The sequence below is a fragment of the Macaca nemestrina genome, chromosome 10, assembly GCF_043159975.1.
Source record: "Macaca nemestrina isolate mMacNem1 chromosome 10, mMacNem.hap1, whole genome shotgun sequence".
Taxonomy (NCBI): Eukaryota; Metazoa; Chordata; class Mammalia; order Primates; family Cercopithecidae; genus Macaca; species Macaca nemestrina.
The window spans coordinates 50,388,424-50,404,374 of NC_092134.1; the positions used below are offsets into that span (position 1 = coordinate 50,388,424).

The 15,951-nt window shown below is 35.0% G+C and overlaps 1 protein-coding gene across 3 annotated transcripts in view; it reads right to left on the reverse strand.

Annotated features, from left to right (window-relative positions):
- Positions 1–15,951, reverse strand: part of LOC105473277 (transmembrane O-mannosyltransferase targeting cadherins 2) — a 469,505-nt gene that overhangs the window by 170,880 nt on the left and 282,674 nt on the right. For all 3 annotated transcript variants that reach the window (XM_024790163.2, XM_011726991.2, XM_071071353.1), the window contains 3 exons: positions 5,451–5,536; positions 4,816–5,000; positions 3,562–3,640 (listed from right to left, as the gene is read on the reverse strand). In XM_024790163.2, coding sequence (XP_024645931.1) covers positions 3,562–3,640; positions 4,816–5,000; positions 5,451–5,536 — 350 coding nt within the window. The remainder of the gene's footprint in view (positions 1–3,561; positions 3,641–4,815; positions 5,001–5,450; positions 5,537–15,951) is intronic.

Below are 15,951 nucleotides of genomic sequence, written 5' to 3' on the forward strand. Positions count from 1 at the left end.
TGACAAAAATCTTGTTTATGAAGTATTCATATTCACATTGCTAAATGCAAAAAGCCAGTGACAAAGAATACAATCAACTTTTGGAGTTTAAAAGCCTAAGGAAATGATGATAATTACAATGGAAAGTCCCGTTACAAAACACTTATTAGGTTAGGTAGTTGGACCAATTGTTTTACCTTTTTTATTTTATCACTTTAATCAATCCTCAAACCGATACTACTGTTACCAAAATCTTATAAAAGGGAAACTGAGGCTTCTTTTAAGTAATTTTCCCAAGGATGCTCAGGGAGAAAGTGTCAAAGCCATAATTTGAACCAAGGGTATCTGACTTCAGGGACTACCTTATGGTGAATCTCAATTTAATCTAACCTGCTTTCTCAAGAGGAAATGAGGTCCACAGAATTAAGTCACACAACTGGCTAGGAGCAATTTAACACATATTTTGTGAGTTGTTCTCTTAATATTTCACGTATTACCATATCTTAATTATATGAACCCAAGTAAAATTTTAGCTTTTGTTTATAAAATACTATTTATCTGTTTAGTTTTTTTATGTATGTTTGTAATTCACCTAATTCAGGATGGGAAGGCACTTCTCAATTATTGTTACTCAAACATCTTGGTTCTATGAAATTGAAGAGGATAAACGAGAATAGGCTTTTAAACATTTTTAAAGATTTACTTATAAGCTGCCATAATAAAATAAATGAATAGTTTTAAAATATGGAAAATTTAAGTTGGGGAATTAATCAAACGTGTTATTTTCTATTAATACATAAACAGGAAAAACACACTCACTTGGCATTCAGGGTAAGTCAACTGGCATGCGGCACATGGTATGTAATATGTTTTTCATAAAATGTTCAAAGGGAGATTAAAATCAAAAGACTAGAATGTTTTTTAACAAAAGCAACTGCAGTGAATTTAGTATTACACTAATAACCACATAAAAATATAATTGTATTTTTTCACACACACTCCTTTACTTCTGCTAACCTCTAAACAAAAGAAAAAATAGCATGGGAAAAAATAAAATGCTTGTATATCTATACACAAGTGCTTGGAGGTAGTGGTTGTGAAGGGGTAAATGACACATGAGATAAATGAACACTTACAGGGTAAATCTAGCCAGACATTATAATCCATCACTGATCCCTAAAGGGCACTAATAATATGTAAATATATGAATTAGAAAACACATTCAAGGCTGTTGATAAACTTGATAGGATAATCAGCACATGCTGACAGACTAATGAAACTGATGAACTGATAGGGCAGCTTATCTCCTGGGTCATTTTTTTTCTTGTCAAATGGAGGCTAATCAAAATGTATTAGGAGCTAAAGCCAACACTTGGGGGATTTAACCCATTTTGATTAGGAGGTGAATTCACTTTCTGAGAAAATTATAGTTTCCTGAACAACTGAAACTATAAAACCTGATTGGCTAACAGACCTTCACATAAAATTAAATAGAAGGCAGCCATCATAATCATAGAAAAAATCTGGAATGTTAAATATTAAGACCCTCCCTTTAAAAATTGTTAGGGTGCTTTTCAGAGTCTGGACGAAGCAACCATCTCCTTCTCTAATGGAAAATGAGACAAAAGATTAAGCAATAACCCCCAGGGACACACTTATCTTTTGCTGCCTGTGTGAGCTGAGCATCTGTGTAACCATATGAGAGACAGATCCCAAGGTACTGGCTGAATTTTCAAATTTATTCACATAAAATAATTGAATGAATTTCTGAAACAGCTAACTCTAGTGAACATCACCGCTTTCCATTAACAACAATAACAACAAAAATACTACATGTAGTCTGTTGCCAAGAATCTTAGAGACCTATCCTAATTTGAAGAAAGATGTCTTATTTGATAACTGAGAAAAATTGGGAATAAGGCCTTGGAAGCACTAGAATTAAGAATAAAATAATAAACTAAAACCAAAGCTATAGAAAGCAATTCTCTCAGTATTTATTTTGACACAAAAACATCCACCATTAAAATAAAAAAGTTAATTCAACTCATAAATCTACACATCCTAAGCACGTGCTTTATGGACACATATATTTCATTCATATAGATAGATTGACAGTGAAATGCTGGATAGTAAAAGGCACTGTTTCAATTTATAAAAAAATAATGGCAAGAATGTATTTAATGAAGCTAAATTTTAACCTTTTAGTAATTATGCCAAAGAGAAAAAAAATGACAATTAAAAAACACTCTAGTGTGCTGTTTAATATGATATTCAATCAATCCCCAGGCAAATTGGGGGTGAGATTCCCAGAGACATGGAAAAAATATTTTAACCTTTTCCAAATAATTTTGTTTTTCTGTTTACTGTCCAGTGTCCAGCCTATCTTTAAACTATTTCTAAATGTTCTGTTCTTTGGAAAAAAGAGAACATGAGTGTTCTTGTCAGGTGTATATTTTGTAGTTTGGGAGAAGTTTGGGAATTTTTTCTGTGCTCAAGACATAAAGCTACTATTAAATTCCTCAAATATAGAATGTAGAAGTGTACAGTAATCCTAGAGATTATATAGTCTAATCTCACTTATTTTATATGCATGAGAGAGGACTAGAAATATTAAACAACTTAAGCAGGTTTAATGAAAAGGGAAAATCTGACTTTGCAATTTGTGCTTTGGAAAAAAAGAAATATTTGATTTGAGGACAAAACATTTCTCTTCTCTTTATTATTTCCAAGCAGCAATATTAATTAATCATTAGGCCACCTTACTTTAGGGATTTTTTTTCCAAGTGTCATATGCTGAATATGTGGTTTGCAGTCATAACCATCATCAAACAACTGTAGCAACAATTTACTACAAGGCAGACAGGGATCAATCACAGATGAAAGCTATTTTATTATAATTTCTTGTTCTTGACCTCTTATACCCAGAAAAATTCATGGCTTAGATTTATATACTTTCTGATTAATAAAAATTAGGCTAATTATTCAACACAAAACATAGAATAATTGTTGTAGCACATCTATTGTCTACCTAATCTTGTTTTTTTCTAAAATATTACGCTGAAAAGGTCTACTGAAATCCAACTGTTCATCAATGAAAACCACACAAGTTGGCTAATTTATCTTATCTTTTACAAGCATCAAAGTTCATTTATCTCTATGTCATAGCATGTTTAGAGACTCTTCTGATTAAGAAAATACTGTGATAAAAATTATCATGAATTTGATGAACCTACTAATATTAATGTATATTTTATTCATCTCTATTATTGAAAAATTATACATATATAGATTATTTCTACAGTCTCTAGAGTCTAGCTAATATTCAATACCCAGATGGTTTTGAGAGTCCTTTGCAATAATTCTGGGATATGACCAAGGTGTTGGGAATCGCTGTGCTAATGCATTTATTTATCATGTCAGAATAAATATGCTCTGTCAGAATTTGAGTATGATGCCAGATTGTGAATGTTTCTTTGTGAGGATTAATACGATTTATTAGAATTCCATTAAACACGAACATGGGTTCCTGTTCCTCCACGGGTCCCTGAAATATCAATTAAAAAATCTTAATGTTTTACTTACCCATCATGTTGTACAAGCTCTGTGGGGCAAACTGCCTTGGCATTTTCTGAATTGCTTCCTTGTATACACTAAGGGCTTCCTAATTTATAAAACAAAAAAAAAAGAGATAAATCATCACTAAAGTGCAGGGATCATCACTGAAAATAAGATAATAACGTTCTTCCAAAGTTAAAACCATCCACTGCTATTTCTAAATGGTTCACTAGAGGAAAATAATTGAGCTGTCCTTTTGTGGCATACTATCTCAATTCCACCACTGAAAATACTCAGCCCAGTCAGTGAAGAATGCCATAGCTTAACGAGGCGTTGAATGTTAGCAATAGTCTTTTAATACAAATTTTCAAGTTCATACAGATTACTCAACTAAAAAACTAAAATATATATATATTTGAAAGTTATCCATTAGTCATCTAAAGCGCATAATTACTTTAAGTCAGGAAACCTGGTAGGATCTAAATATAATGTCAGCTAACAAATCTTCCAGCTCTTAAGACCCAGTGAAATTACTAAATGCAATTATTTTAAAAGTTGTATCTTCATCCTTATATTACAGTTTTAATACATTGCGTAAGAGTACATGAGTGGGAGGGCAGGGGAAAGCAGTTTGAAGGAAAGAGAGGGGCAATAAGGAACTCATGCAAGCAGGCTTCCAGGAAAGGAGGAACAGTCTGGGTCACCTCCTAACCTACTGTGCAACATCCTGTTACACCACTGATTCTTTTCTCTCAGTTAAGAAATAATAAAATTAAATTTTATTTCATAGCAGTTTTTTAAAGAATTAAGAGAAATGGGTGGCACTTATATCAAATCACTTCCTTAACATGCAAAGTACAAAGAAAGTATTTTTTAAAATCTCAAACACTGGCTATAGGGTAACAATTCTAGAAACTGTGTCTTGGATCATCAAACCAAAGAAATGGTGAGCAAAGAAGCTCGAGAAACATTTCATGTTATTTCCCCAATCTTGAACAGTCTCAATACATATTGACATACCATTGACATAATTGCTCTGAGAAACTCACAGGAAAGAAATCTATTAAATTTTTATTTAGCAGAAGCTTTTTCTAAACAAATTTGATCAAAAAACCCTTCTAATGTCATCAGGTATTAGTTTTTCAAAGGACAATAGTTTAATGTGTATACATATTAGTTGTTGAAAGGACACAGGCTCTGAAAGGAGGCTGTAGGTTAGAAACCACTGAGACTAGATCCGAACAAGGGGGAGAGAAAAGGATAGAGAGGCATTGGCCAGACCTCATAGTGTCCCTGCTCATGATACAGCTTTCCCAGGTTGTACAAACAACTGGTAACAGAGCTCTTGTGTGCATGAGGGTCCTTTAGGTTTTCATCTGGGATCTCAGAACACTTTAAGAATGTCCGTCGGGCCTCTTCCGTCCTTCCTTGGTTCATTAGAATAATACCGGTATTTAAATATGCAGCTGAGGGGGAAAAGTGGAAACGAAAATGTGAGAAGATGATATACACTGTGAATAAAATAAAGTTTTCTTTGTTTCAATTTGGTTTCTATGGTTTAGTGCTCATTAAAAAAGAAAAAAGCACTTAAGACACAAATACTCATGGGATCAACAATGGTAGTAGAAGCTGCAAATATCACTGCAAAACATATGAAATAGTCCCTGCCAGCAAGCACTTCCAAATATTTTAAGCTTAAAATCTAGTTGAGTAAAAGTTATAGCTATCATAATTTTTTAAATGATCAATGGACATCAAAGTATGATGCAACTGAAAGATATAACTGTTAGAGGTTCATAATTTGATTAGCAAGTATTTAGAAATAAAAGCACCAAGTGTTTTCTCAGTGAGGCTGTAGAGTTAATTTTCAAATATAGAAAGAGGTATAAAAAAATAAAAACTTGAATATTACTTACAAGCCAGGGTAGGCCTGCTCCCAATGGCCAATTTATAATAATGTAGTGCTTCTGAAAACCTGCTGTTCTCCTGGAGAAGTAGCCCTCTGCATGAGGAAAACAGAAATTTAGAGAAAGGACTGTATTATTATATATAAAACCACAAATTTTTATTTTATATTCCAAAAATAAAAACGGTTAACAACGCAGTAAAAATGCTAACCTGGTAGTATAAAAATAAATTCTAAATATAAGGAAATGATTCCTCAGGAGGGAAAATACTGGGTAGGTATCAGTTGCATTTGTGCTGCATTAGAAAGTATTAGGAGGTATTTTCTAAAAGCCTTTAACCACCATTGAACTTTCCCCTTTTCTAGCCGTCTTTTCTCTCCCACTAGAATTACTAACCACCTGGATTTCTTCTTGGAGCATGCACATTTTCCCATCACTTCGGAAAGGAAACTTGTCTAAGGCAGTGAGATATGTATATATGGAAACATGAGATGCCTCTCTCACTAGCTGTGTTACTTGGGAAATATTGGTGCTTGGCTGCCTGAGAGGAAAAAGGTAGTCTGGCTCAATAGTAAAAAGAGAGACTTTAATCAGATGCCAAAAAAGAACAACAAAAAAGACTGAAAGCTATCCACATCATCCTTTTCTTGATATTTGGATTTAGTTTAATAAGATTGGATTTCAGAACATTGTGCAAATTTCAGTTCACTGTTCTGAAAAACATCTTTCTCTGCAGACCCCAAGAATCCATAGGCTTTCTTAGAAGGCGCTAAGGTAGTAACTGCATGTAACATCTCAGCCAAGCCAGAACCCACCCTCATGACCGAATGAAATCAATTACAGGCATGTCTATCAAAACAAGGTGTTGGAGAATTGAACTAAGTTCAAAAAGCTCGCACAGAGGGCTTTTTGGCCTATCCCCATTCTCTTGTAATCAGTAAGTATCTTACAGACATTCCGCACATCTATTGAGCCTGAATACTGCTGTTATCATCTCAAATTGCAGATTCAACTTGGCAGCTGCTGAGGTCTTTGAAAGGCTGGTAAAATGGAGGTCAGAGAAAAGGGAAGGCTGCTAATAAAAACTTATTCTGTTAAGCATTTTAAAATACATTATTTAATGAGCATCTTGGGAAAATATTTAAAATTAAAGAATGCTCACATGTGTCAAAAGCACATATTAACAACTTCATTATTTCTCATAGTTGCTAAAAAGTCATCTGAATAAAGAACTCCCAAACACATTAAGATCATTTTCACATATATATATTTCTATTAAAAAATTTGAACAACAGTTAATTTGATCATGAAATTAATATGCTATGCTGTCAAGTGTACTTGTCTGCTGCTAGGAACAAGAGAGAATAAAGCTTCCTGCAGTAGTCAAGTATTTGTGGAAATGGTCAGTTTTATTCAAACATGGGCAAAATTGATAAAGAGGATGAACAAATTTTTAAAAAGGAATATTCTTTATGACAATAATTTTACTGACATAATGCTTTCCCATGAATTAAACTCATACATATTAGCTAACTTCTGAAACTTATCTACAACCTTAAATGTCTTCATGGCTTTGCTTTAAAATTCAGATAAAGAAAAAAAAAATTCAGATAAAGAGGTGCATCTCCTTTGAGAGAAGGCTAAGGGCACGAGGGGAGAAATGCCATCTAGATATTTAATTCTATTTTTTCTAGCTTTTTTAGAAATTAAAATCCTTCAATCAACCCCTCTTTGTCCCAATATCTTCAGCTGCTTTTACCATATAGTTTTCTTAAGATTACAAAAATGTTCATTTACCTCTTAGACATAGGAGAAGAAAATACCCGTATAACCTTTATTCTTTCTTGTATCCACCTCTAACTACTGCTTATGACTGTTCTTCCTTTCAAAGCCAGATTTTCTTTAACAATGGTCTGTGGTGTGTATGACCAATTTCCCAATCCCATTTACCCCTAAATCCTGTTTAGATTCCCTTCCCAGAATTCCCCTGAAATGTCCTATTAAATTTCTACCAATTATCAGACCCCCAAAATAGTGCACTTATGTCAAACTCCACTCAACTACTACACCTCAGACTACTGAATTCATCTTCCTTCCTGAAATTCGGTATTCCTGGGCTCCTGAGAGACCAGTCTTCTTGAGAACTTCCTACACAGAATGAAAAAGAAAATGTCTCTTTATTCATGAACTCCTTTAAAAGCAGTTGGTGTTTTACAGGATTTTGTACTTGTCTCTAGGAATAAATACAGTCTACATGGATAAATAGAGTCTCTGCATGACATCATGCATAAATGTGGCTCATGTATATGCTGACTGCCCACAATTTAGAAATAATGATCTCCCTCCTGACATCAAGATCTGCTTTCAAAAGCTGAGCCACAACAAGATGGAGGCTCACTGAAACTTCAAAATCAATACCTCCAAACAATGAAATCAGTATCTCCCACCGAAAAATAAATAAATGAAACAAATAAAATCGGGTAAAAATCTTTGTAATTAACACAAACTCCAGTTGCTAAAATGAGAAACCTGATTGTCACTCTTAAGTCTTCACTTATCCTCACAATTCCATGTTTTGTCTCCTAAGCCCACCTATTCTTATTTTCTAAGGCTCTTTACTCTGCCCCTCAAGGTTTATCTTTATAGCTCTGTCAGAGCCCTTTTTATCTTATCTGTCACCTGAATAACAGCAATAGCCCACTAATTAGTATCCACATAATTACAATCCTAAAGGGCAAATATGCTATTAGGCTAGATGGAATGAACATGAAGGGAATGAGCACGTATCTCTGACAATGTACCTAAAGCTCATAAACCTTGAAAACTGAGGTACTTAGCCTCATGGGATTCCCAATGTTGACAGACTATCTTCCTGTCATTTTCCAATTCATAAAATATACAAAGACGAAAAAAAAGATAAATAGTATAATAATCACACTGGGACAAACGTGTTCTGCCTGCCTTATTCTTGTGGGGAGGGGGCGGATCCTAGTCACTCAGAGGAATTCAGCAAATCATTTCCAGGAATATATGTACTGTGAGTCTTTGAATTAGAATATCATCATCCTCTATATAATCTGAATAAAGTTAGCAATGGAGTGAGTCTAAGATAGATGACTATTGTGACTGATTTCTTATGGGCTAAGGATTTAATTGAGCATTAACTATGTCCAAGAAAGGATGTTGCAAATGTGAACAAAACAGAGTTGCACTCGCCTATGGATGCAAAATCTACTGAGGGAGATAAATAAGAAAACAAAGGGTGTAGAAAATTACTGTACTACAGGGCAGAGGATCACCACTGCCCAGTCCAGGAATGGACAAGGAAAGGTCTGGAGTCCAAATAATACTGGCAGATGCTGAAAGCACACCATAGTAAAAAGAGTTATCAGCTCCACATTACAAAGGGAGAAAGAGAGGCTCAGAGAATTAACCAACTCCCTCTAGTTACTATGATTAATAAGAGGCAAAGCCAGAATTAAAACAGTTTCTGATACTAAATCTAATGCTCTTTCTAGAAGAAAAAGAGAAAAGAGATGAAATAGTTCAATTCCAGGTACATGTGTGTTCAGTTACATTTCTTTTTGCTGTAAAACCTTCCAAATTTTATATAATGTTAATTTGTGTTGATACAATGAAAAGGAGTCAAGTGCCATTTTGGAAATTCTGGATAAATTTGGACCAATTCTAGCACTGTTATGACTAGGGTTCTGTTAGTGTTGTTTTCCAGATTGATAAAACCCTTTTTTATTTTACTGATAACATGATAGACAGAAATCCTTCATGTTACAACAGTTACAATAATAACAATGATAGTGGCAGAGAAACTTATTCAGTACTTAGAATGTATGGAGCATTTTACATACATTAATTTATTATTCAACAATAATCTTAAGAGGTAGGATATTATTACTTTCTTCATTTTGTACATAATGAACCTTGGGCAAGAAAAAGTTACATAGCATACCTAAGGTCAAATAACAGGTAACAAAGTGCCAAAATTCAAGCCTAATAGTCTGGATATAAATGAGGACCTGTAATTTAATAAATCATTCATACTAAAGGCTTTTTATGACTTGTCATGACTGTTTAAAAATGTCATCGCTTGTTTACATGCAGATCATGTCCAAATCTTCTGGTTTCTATGTATATGAAAGACAGGAACATATTAAACATTTTTTTTAATTAAAAAAAAACTGATACCCACATATTCGTTAAAATTTTAATTTAGATTCAAGGGGTTCATGCACAGGTCTGTTACATGTATATATTGAGTGATGCTGTGGTTTTGGGTACAACTGATCCTATCACCCAGGTACCAAGCATAGTACCAATTAGTTAATTTTTCAACCATTGCTCCCCTCCCTCTCTGCTCTAGTAATCCCCAGTGTATTTTATTGCCATTTTATGGCCAGGAATATCCAATATTTAGCTGCCACTTCCAAATGAGAACATGCAGTATTTGGTTTTATGTTCCTGCATTAATCTCCTTAGGATAATGACCTCTAGCTGCATGCATGTTATGGCAAAATACATAATTATATACTTTTTATGGCTGTGTAGTATTTCCTGGTGATTTACCCCCTTTTCTTTACCCAGTCCATCATTAACAGAACCCAGATTGATTCCACAGCTTTGTTATTTTGACTAGTGCTGTAATGAACATGTGAGTGTAGGTGTCTTTTTGATAGAATGATTTATTTTCCTTTGGGTATATAGCCAGTAATAGGACTGCTGGGTCAAATGGTAGTTCTGTTTTAAGTTCTTCAAGAAATCTCCACACTGTTTTTATAAGTATTCATTGTCTCACCATCATCTATTGTTTCTTTGACTTTTTAAATAATAGCCATTCTGACTGGTGTGAGATGGCACCTCACTGTGGTTTTTGATTTGCATTTCTCTGATGATAAGTGATGTTGAGCATTTTTTCTCCTGTTTATTGGCTGCTTTCATGTCTTCTTTTGAAGTGTCTGCTCATATCTTTCTCTTTTTCTTTGTTTTGTTTTTAATGGCATTGTATTTTGCTTGTTCAATTATTTACATTCCTCATAGATTCTGGATATTAGACCTCTGTTGGATGCATAATGTGCAAATATCTTCTCCCATTTTGTAGGCTGTCTGTTTACTCTGTTGATAGTTTCTTTTGCTATGATGAAGTTCTTTACCGTAATTAGGTGCTGTTTGTTAATTTTTGTTTTTGTTGCAATGTCTTCTGAGGACTTGGTTAGAAATTCTTTCCCGGCCGGGCGCGGTGGCTCAAGCCTGTAATCCCAGCACTTTGGGAGGCCGAGGCGGGCGGATCACAAGGTCAGGAGATCGAGACCACAGTGAAACCCCGTCTCTACTAAAAAAAAAATACAAAAAATTAGCCGGGCGCGGTGGCGGGCGCCTGTAGTCCCAGCTACTCAGGAGGCTGAGGCAGGAGAATGGCGGGAACCCGGGAGGCGGAGCTTGCAGTGAGCCGAGATCGCGCCACTGCACTCCAGCCTGGGCAACAGCGTGAGACTCCGTCTCAAAAAAAAAAAAAAAAAAAAAAAAAAAAAAAAAAAAGAAATTCTTTCCCAAGGCTTATGTCCAGAATGGTGTCTCTTAGGTTTCCTTCTAGGATTCTTATAGTTTGAGGACTTACATTTAAATATTTAATCCATCTTGAGTTAATTTTTACATATGGTGAAAAGGAGGGATCCAGTTTGATTTCATGCATATGGCTAGCCAGCTATCTCAGCATTATTTATTGAACAGCAAGTCCTTTTCTCACTGCTTATTTTGGTGAAATTTGTCGAAGATCAGATGGCTATAGATGTGAGACTTTCTGGATTCCAGATTCTGTTCCACTGGTCCGTGTGTCTGATTTTGTGTCAGTACCATGCTGTTTTGGTTGTGGCAGCCTTGTAGTAGAGTTTTAGGTTGAATAATGCAATGCCTCCGGGTTTGTTCTTTATGCTTAGAATTACTTGGGCTATTCAGGCACTTTGTTGGTTCCATATATTAAAATAGTGTTTTTCTAATTCTGTAAAAACTGACATTGGTAGTTTGATAGAAATAACATTGAATCTGTAAATTGCTTTGGGCAGTATGGCCATTTTAATAATATTGATTCTTCCAAATCGTGAGCATGGAATGTTTTTCCGTAGTTTGTGTCATCTGTGATTTCCTTCAGCAGTGTTTTATAGTTTTACTTGTAGAGATCTTTCACCTCTTTGGTTAGAAATATTCCTATTTTTTTTTTGTGTGTGTGTGTGTATGGCTATTGTAAATGGGACTGCATTCTTTATTTTGTTCTCAGCTTGAATATTATTCATGTATAGAAATGCTACTGACTGTTTTACATCAATTTTTATATCATGAAACTTTATTGTAGTCATTTATCTGTTCCAGGAGCCTTTTGGCAGAGTCTTTAGGGTTTTCTGAGTATAGACCAATATCATCAGTAAAGAGTGAGTTCGACTTCTCTTCCTACTTGGAGGCCTTTTATTTCTTTCTCTTGCCTAACAGGAGTTCCAGTACTATGTTGAATAGGAATGGTGACAATCAGCATCTTTTCTTATTCCAATTCTCAAAGAGAATGCTTCCAGTTTTTGTCCATTTAGTATGATGTTGGCTGTGGATGTGTCAAAGATGGCTCTTAATATGTTGAGGTTTGTTCCCTCAATGTCTAGTTTCTTGAGGGTTTTATTATAAAGGGCTGATAAATTTTATTAAAAGTTTTCTCTGCATATACTGAGATAATCATATAAATTTTGTTTTTAATTTTACTTATGTGGTGAATCACATTTTTTGATTTGCACATGTTGACCAACCTTGCATCCCAGGAATGAAGCCTACTTGATTGTGGCAAGTTACCTTTTTAATGTGCTGCACAAATTCAGTTTACTAGTATTTTACTGAGCATCTTTGTGTCTATGTTCATTAGGGATATTGGTCAGTAGTTTGCTTTAGTTTTTCTTTTCTTTTTTTTTTTTTTTTTTTTTGAGACAGACTCTTGCTTTGTCACCTAGGATGGAGTACAGTGTTGTGATCATAGCTCACAGAAGCCTTCATTTTCCATACTCAAGTGATCCTCCTGCCTCAGTAGCTGGGGCTACAGGTGTGTGCTACCACACCTAGGTAAACTTTTTGATTTTTAGTAGAGATGAGATCTTGCTGTGTTGTTCAGGCTTGTCTTGAACAACTGAGGGCAAGCGATCCTCTCACCTCGGTTTGCCAATATATCAGGATTGCAGGCATGAGCCGTTGTGCCCAGCCTGGTTTTCTTCCTTGTGTCTTTGCCAGGTTTTGGTATCAGGGTGATGCTGGCTTCATAGAATGAGTCAGGGAGGAGTCCTTCCTCCTTGATTTTTTTTTTGGATAGTTTTAGCAGAATTAGTATCAGCTCTTTGTACATCTGACAGAATTTAGCTGTGACTCTATCTGGTCCAGTGCTATTTGGTAGGTAAGTTTTTGTTTTTTGTGTTTTTCTTTTTTTTTTAAATTACTGATTCAATTTCTAAAGTCAGCATTAGTCTGTTCGGGGTTTTTATTTCTTCCAGGTTCAATCTTGTGAAACACACCAGGAATTTATCCATTTCCTCTGGATTTTCTGGTTTGCGTGCATAGAAGCATTCATAATATTCTCTGAGGATCTTTTACATTTCTTTGAGATCAGTTGTAATGTCATCTTTGTTATTTCTGATTGTGCTTATTTGTATTCTGCACCAACCTAATGTCATCCCTCTTTTTTGTCTTTGTTCATCTCTCTAGTGGTCTATAGATCTTCTTTGTCCTTTAAAAACACTAACTTTGGGGTTCACTGATTTTGTTTCGATTTTGGGGTCTCAAATTCATTCAGGTCTGTTTTGACTTCTGTTATTTCCTTTTTTTCTTCTGCCTTTGCAGTTAGCTTGCTCATGTTTTTCTAGTTTAGGTGTGATGTTAGATCGTTAATTTAAAATCTTCCTAGACTTTTGAGGGAAGCGTTTGGGACTATGAATTTTCCTCTTAACACTGCTTTTGCTGTATCCCAGAGACTTTAGATTGTTGTGTCTCTGTTTTCATTTACTTAAAAACATTTTGATTTTTGTTTTAATTTCGTTGTTTACCCAAAAGTCATTCAGGAGCAAGTTGCTTAATTTCCATGTAATACTGTGGTTTTGAGAGAACTCCTTGGTAATGATTTTTATTTTTATTCCAAGAGTGGTCCAAGAGTGTGGGTGGTATGATTTCAGTTTTCTTTTTACTTTAGTGAGATTACACATTGATTACGTGACTAAGCATGTAGTCGATCTTGGGCGATGTTCCATGTACAGATGAGAAGAACGTATATTGGGTGGTTTATTGGTATTCTATAGATAGCTATCAGTTCAGTTGGTCCAGTGTCGAATCTAAGTCCAGAATTTATTAGTTTTCTGCCTCAACAATCTGTCTAACATTGTCAGTGGGGTGCTGAAGTCCCCCACTATTATTGTGTGGCTATGTCTTTTTATAGGCCTAAAAGTACTTGTTTCATGAATGTGGGTGTTCCAATGTGGAAGGCATACATATTTAGGAGAGTTAAGTCTTCCTGTTGAATTGAATACTTTATCATTATGGAATGCCCTTCTTTGTACTTTTTTTTACTTATGCTCATTTAAAGTCTGTTTTACCTGGTCAGGTGCAGTGGCTCATGCCTGTAATCCCAGCATTGTGGGAGGCAAAGGTGGGTGGGTCACCTGAGGTCAGGTGTTCAAGACCAGTCTGGCCAACATGGTGAAACTCCATCTCTACTAAAAATACAAAAATTAGCCAGGCATGGTGGTGGGAGCCTATAATCCTAGCTACTTGGGAGGGAGGCTGAGGGCAGGAGAATCACTTGAACCTGGGAGATGGAGGTTGCAGTCAGCTGAGACCACACCATTGCACTCTAGCCTGGGTGACATAGACTCCGTCTCAAATAAACAAAGTAAATCTGTTTTATCTGATAGAAGAATAGTGACTCTTGCTCTTGGTTGTTTTCTGTTTGCATACTACATCTTTCTCCAACCCTTTACTATGAGCCTGTGGGTGTCATATTATGTGTGAGATGTGTCTCTTGAAGACAGCAGACATATTTTTTTTTATTCCACTTGCTACTCTGTGCCTCTTAAGTGGAGCGTTTAGACATTTTACATTCATGATTAATATTAATATGTGAGGTTTTGATCCTATCATGAAGTTATTAGCTTTTTGCTTTGTAGTTTCTATTGTGTGGTTGTTTTATAGGGTCTATGGGCTATATACTTAAGTGTGTTTTTGTGGTAGCAGGTATCATTCTTTTGTTTCCATGTTTAGAACTCAAGGATATCACATAAGGTTGACATAGTGGAAGAACATATTTTAATATGGCAGTAAGTCCATATCATACAGAGTTGCCTGGAAATTAAGAAAATCAGGCCATGCTATATATTAGTGTGAATTTAAAGTGCCTTTTGGGGGACAAGTTGAAAAAAAAATTTCCAGTCTCTTAAATTAAAAGTAGTAGGGTCAATTTTGTATATCTATGTGTAGATGGATATATTACAGCATTTTTAAAAGAATATTTTCCTTCTCAGATTTTTCCTCTAATGATCTATCTTTTAGAACAACAGACAGTGAAATTAAGCAGCCAGTGATGAAGAAAATAATTGGGGAAAGAGAAAGAATCAGTATTTGTTTTTGTCAAAGAAAGAAAATGCACCTGGACATATGAACTACTGCTATTTCTAAGACCTAAATTCTAGAAAATCATGTTACTTAAAACAAAATAACAAAATGTTTTCTTTTAAATCCTTTTAACCTTTTTTTTTTGTCTGATCATGAGCACATGTTCTAATAATACTGCATGTGTAGTATTTCTTTTCCCTAGGAACATTTCGCCCATCTTTTCTCCCATCTCCCCTAACAACCCTGTCTTTGTCTAAGATACTACTTTATGAAATCACAATAATCTGGACACTTGATTAATGAAGAACAGTCAAATCCACAATAACAGTGGATTGGGCAGAGTTGAACGCAAACATTAAATGTAAATAGGCATATGGGTCCCTAGGTGATCCTAAACATTGACAGAGAAAGAAGAGGAACATTTATTTAGCACAGTGATTCTCAATCAGGAGTGACTTTCCCCACCCCCCCGCCCCAGGGGATATTTGGCAATGTCTGGAGACATTTATGCTTGTCACAACTTGGGGAATGTAACTGGCATTTAGTGGGTACAGTCCAGGAATGCTTTTAAACATCTTACAAGGCACAGAACAGTCTTCCACAGCAAAGAATAACCCAGTCCAAAACATCAACAGTACTAAAGTTGAAAAACCATAATTAGAATTTCATATCAACTAACTACAATACATTGCTTCAGAAAATAAAGTCCAGTGTCTCTTCTAATTGCACACACCAACTATACATGAAGATAGACTACACGAAAGCAAATTAAAAGGATTAAATTATTTTTCATTAAAAAGTCTAACCTACCATTTCTACTATTTTCACAAAAAAGGTAAAAGAAAAATGAAATTTTCTAAAAATTAAAAAGAAA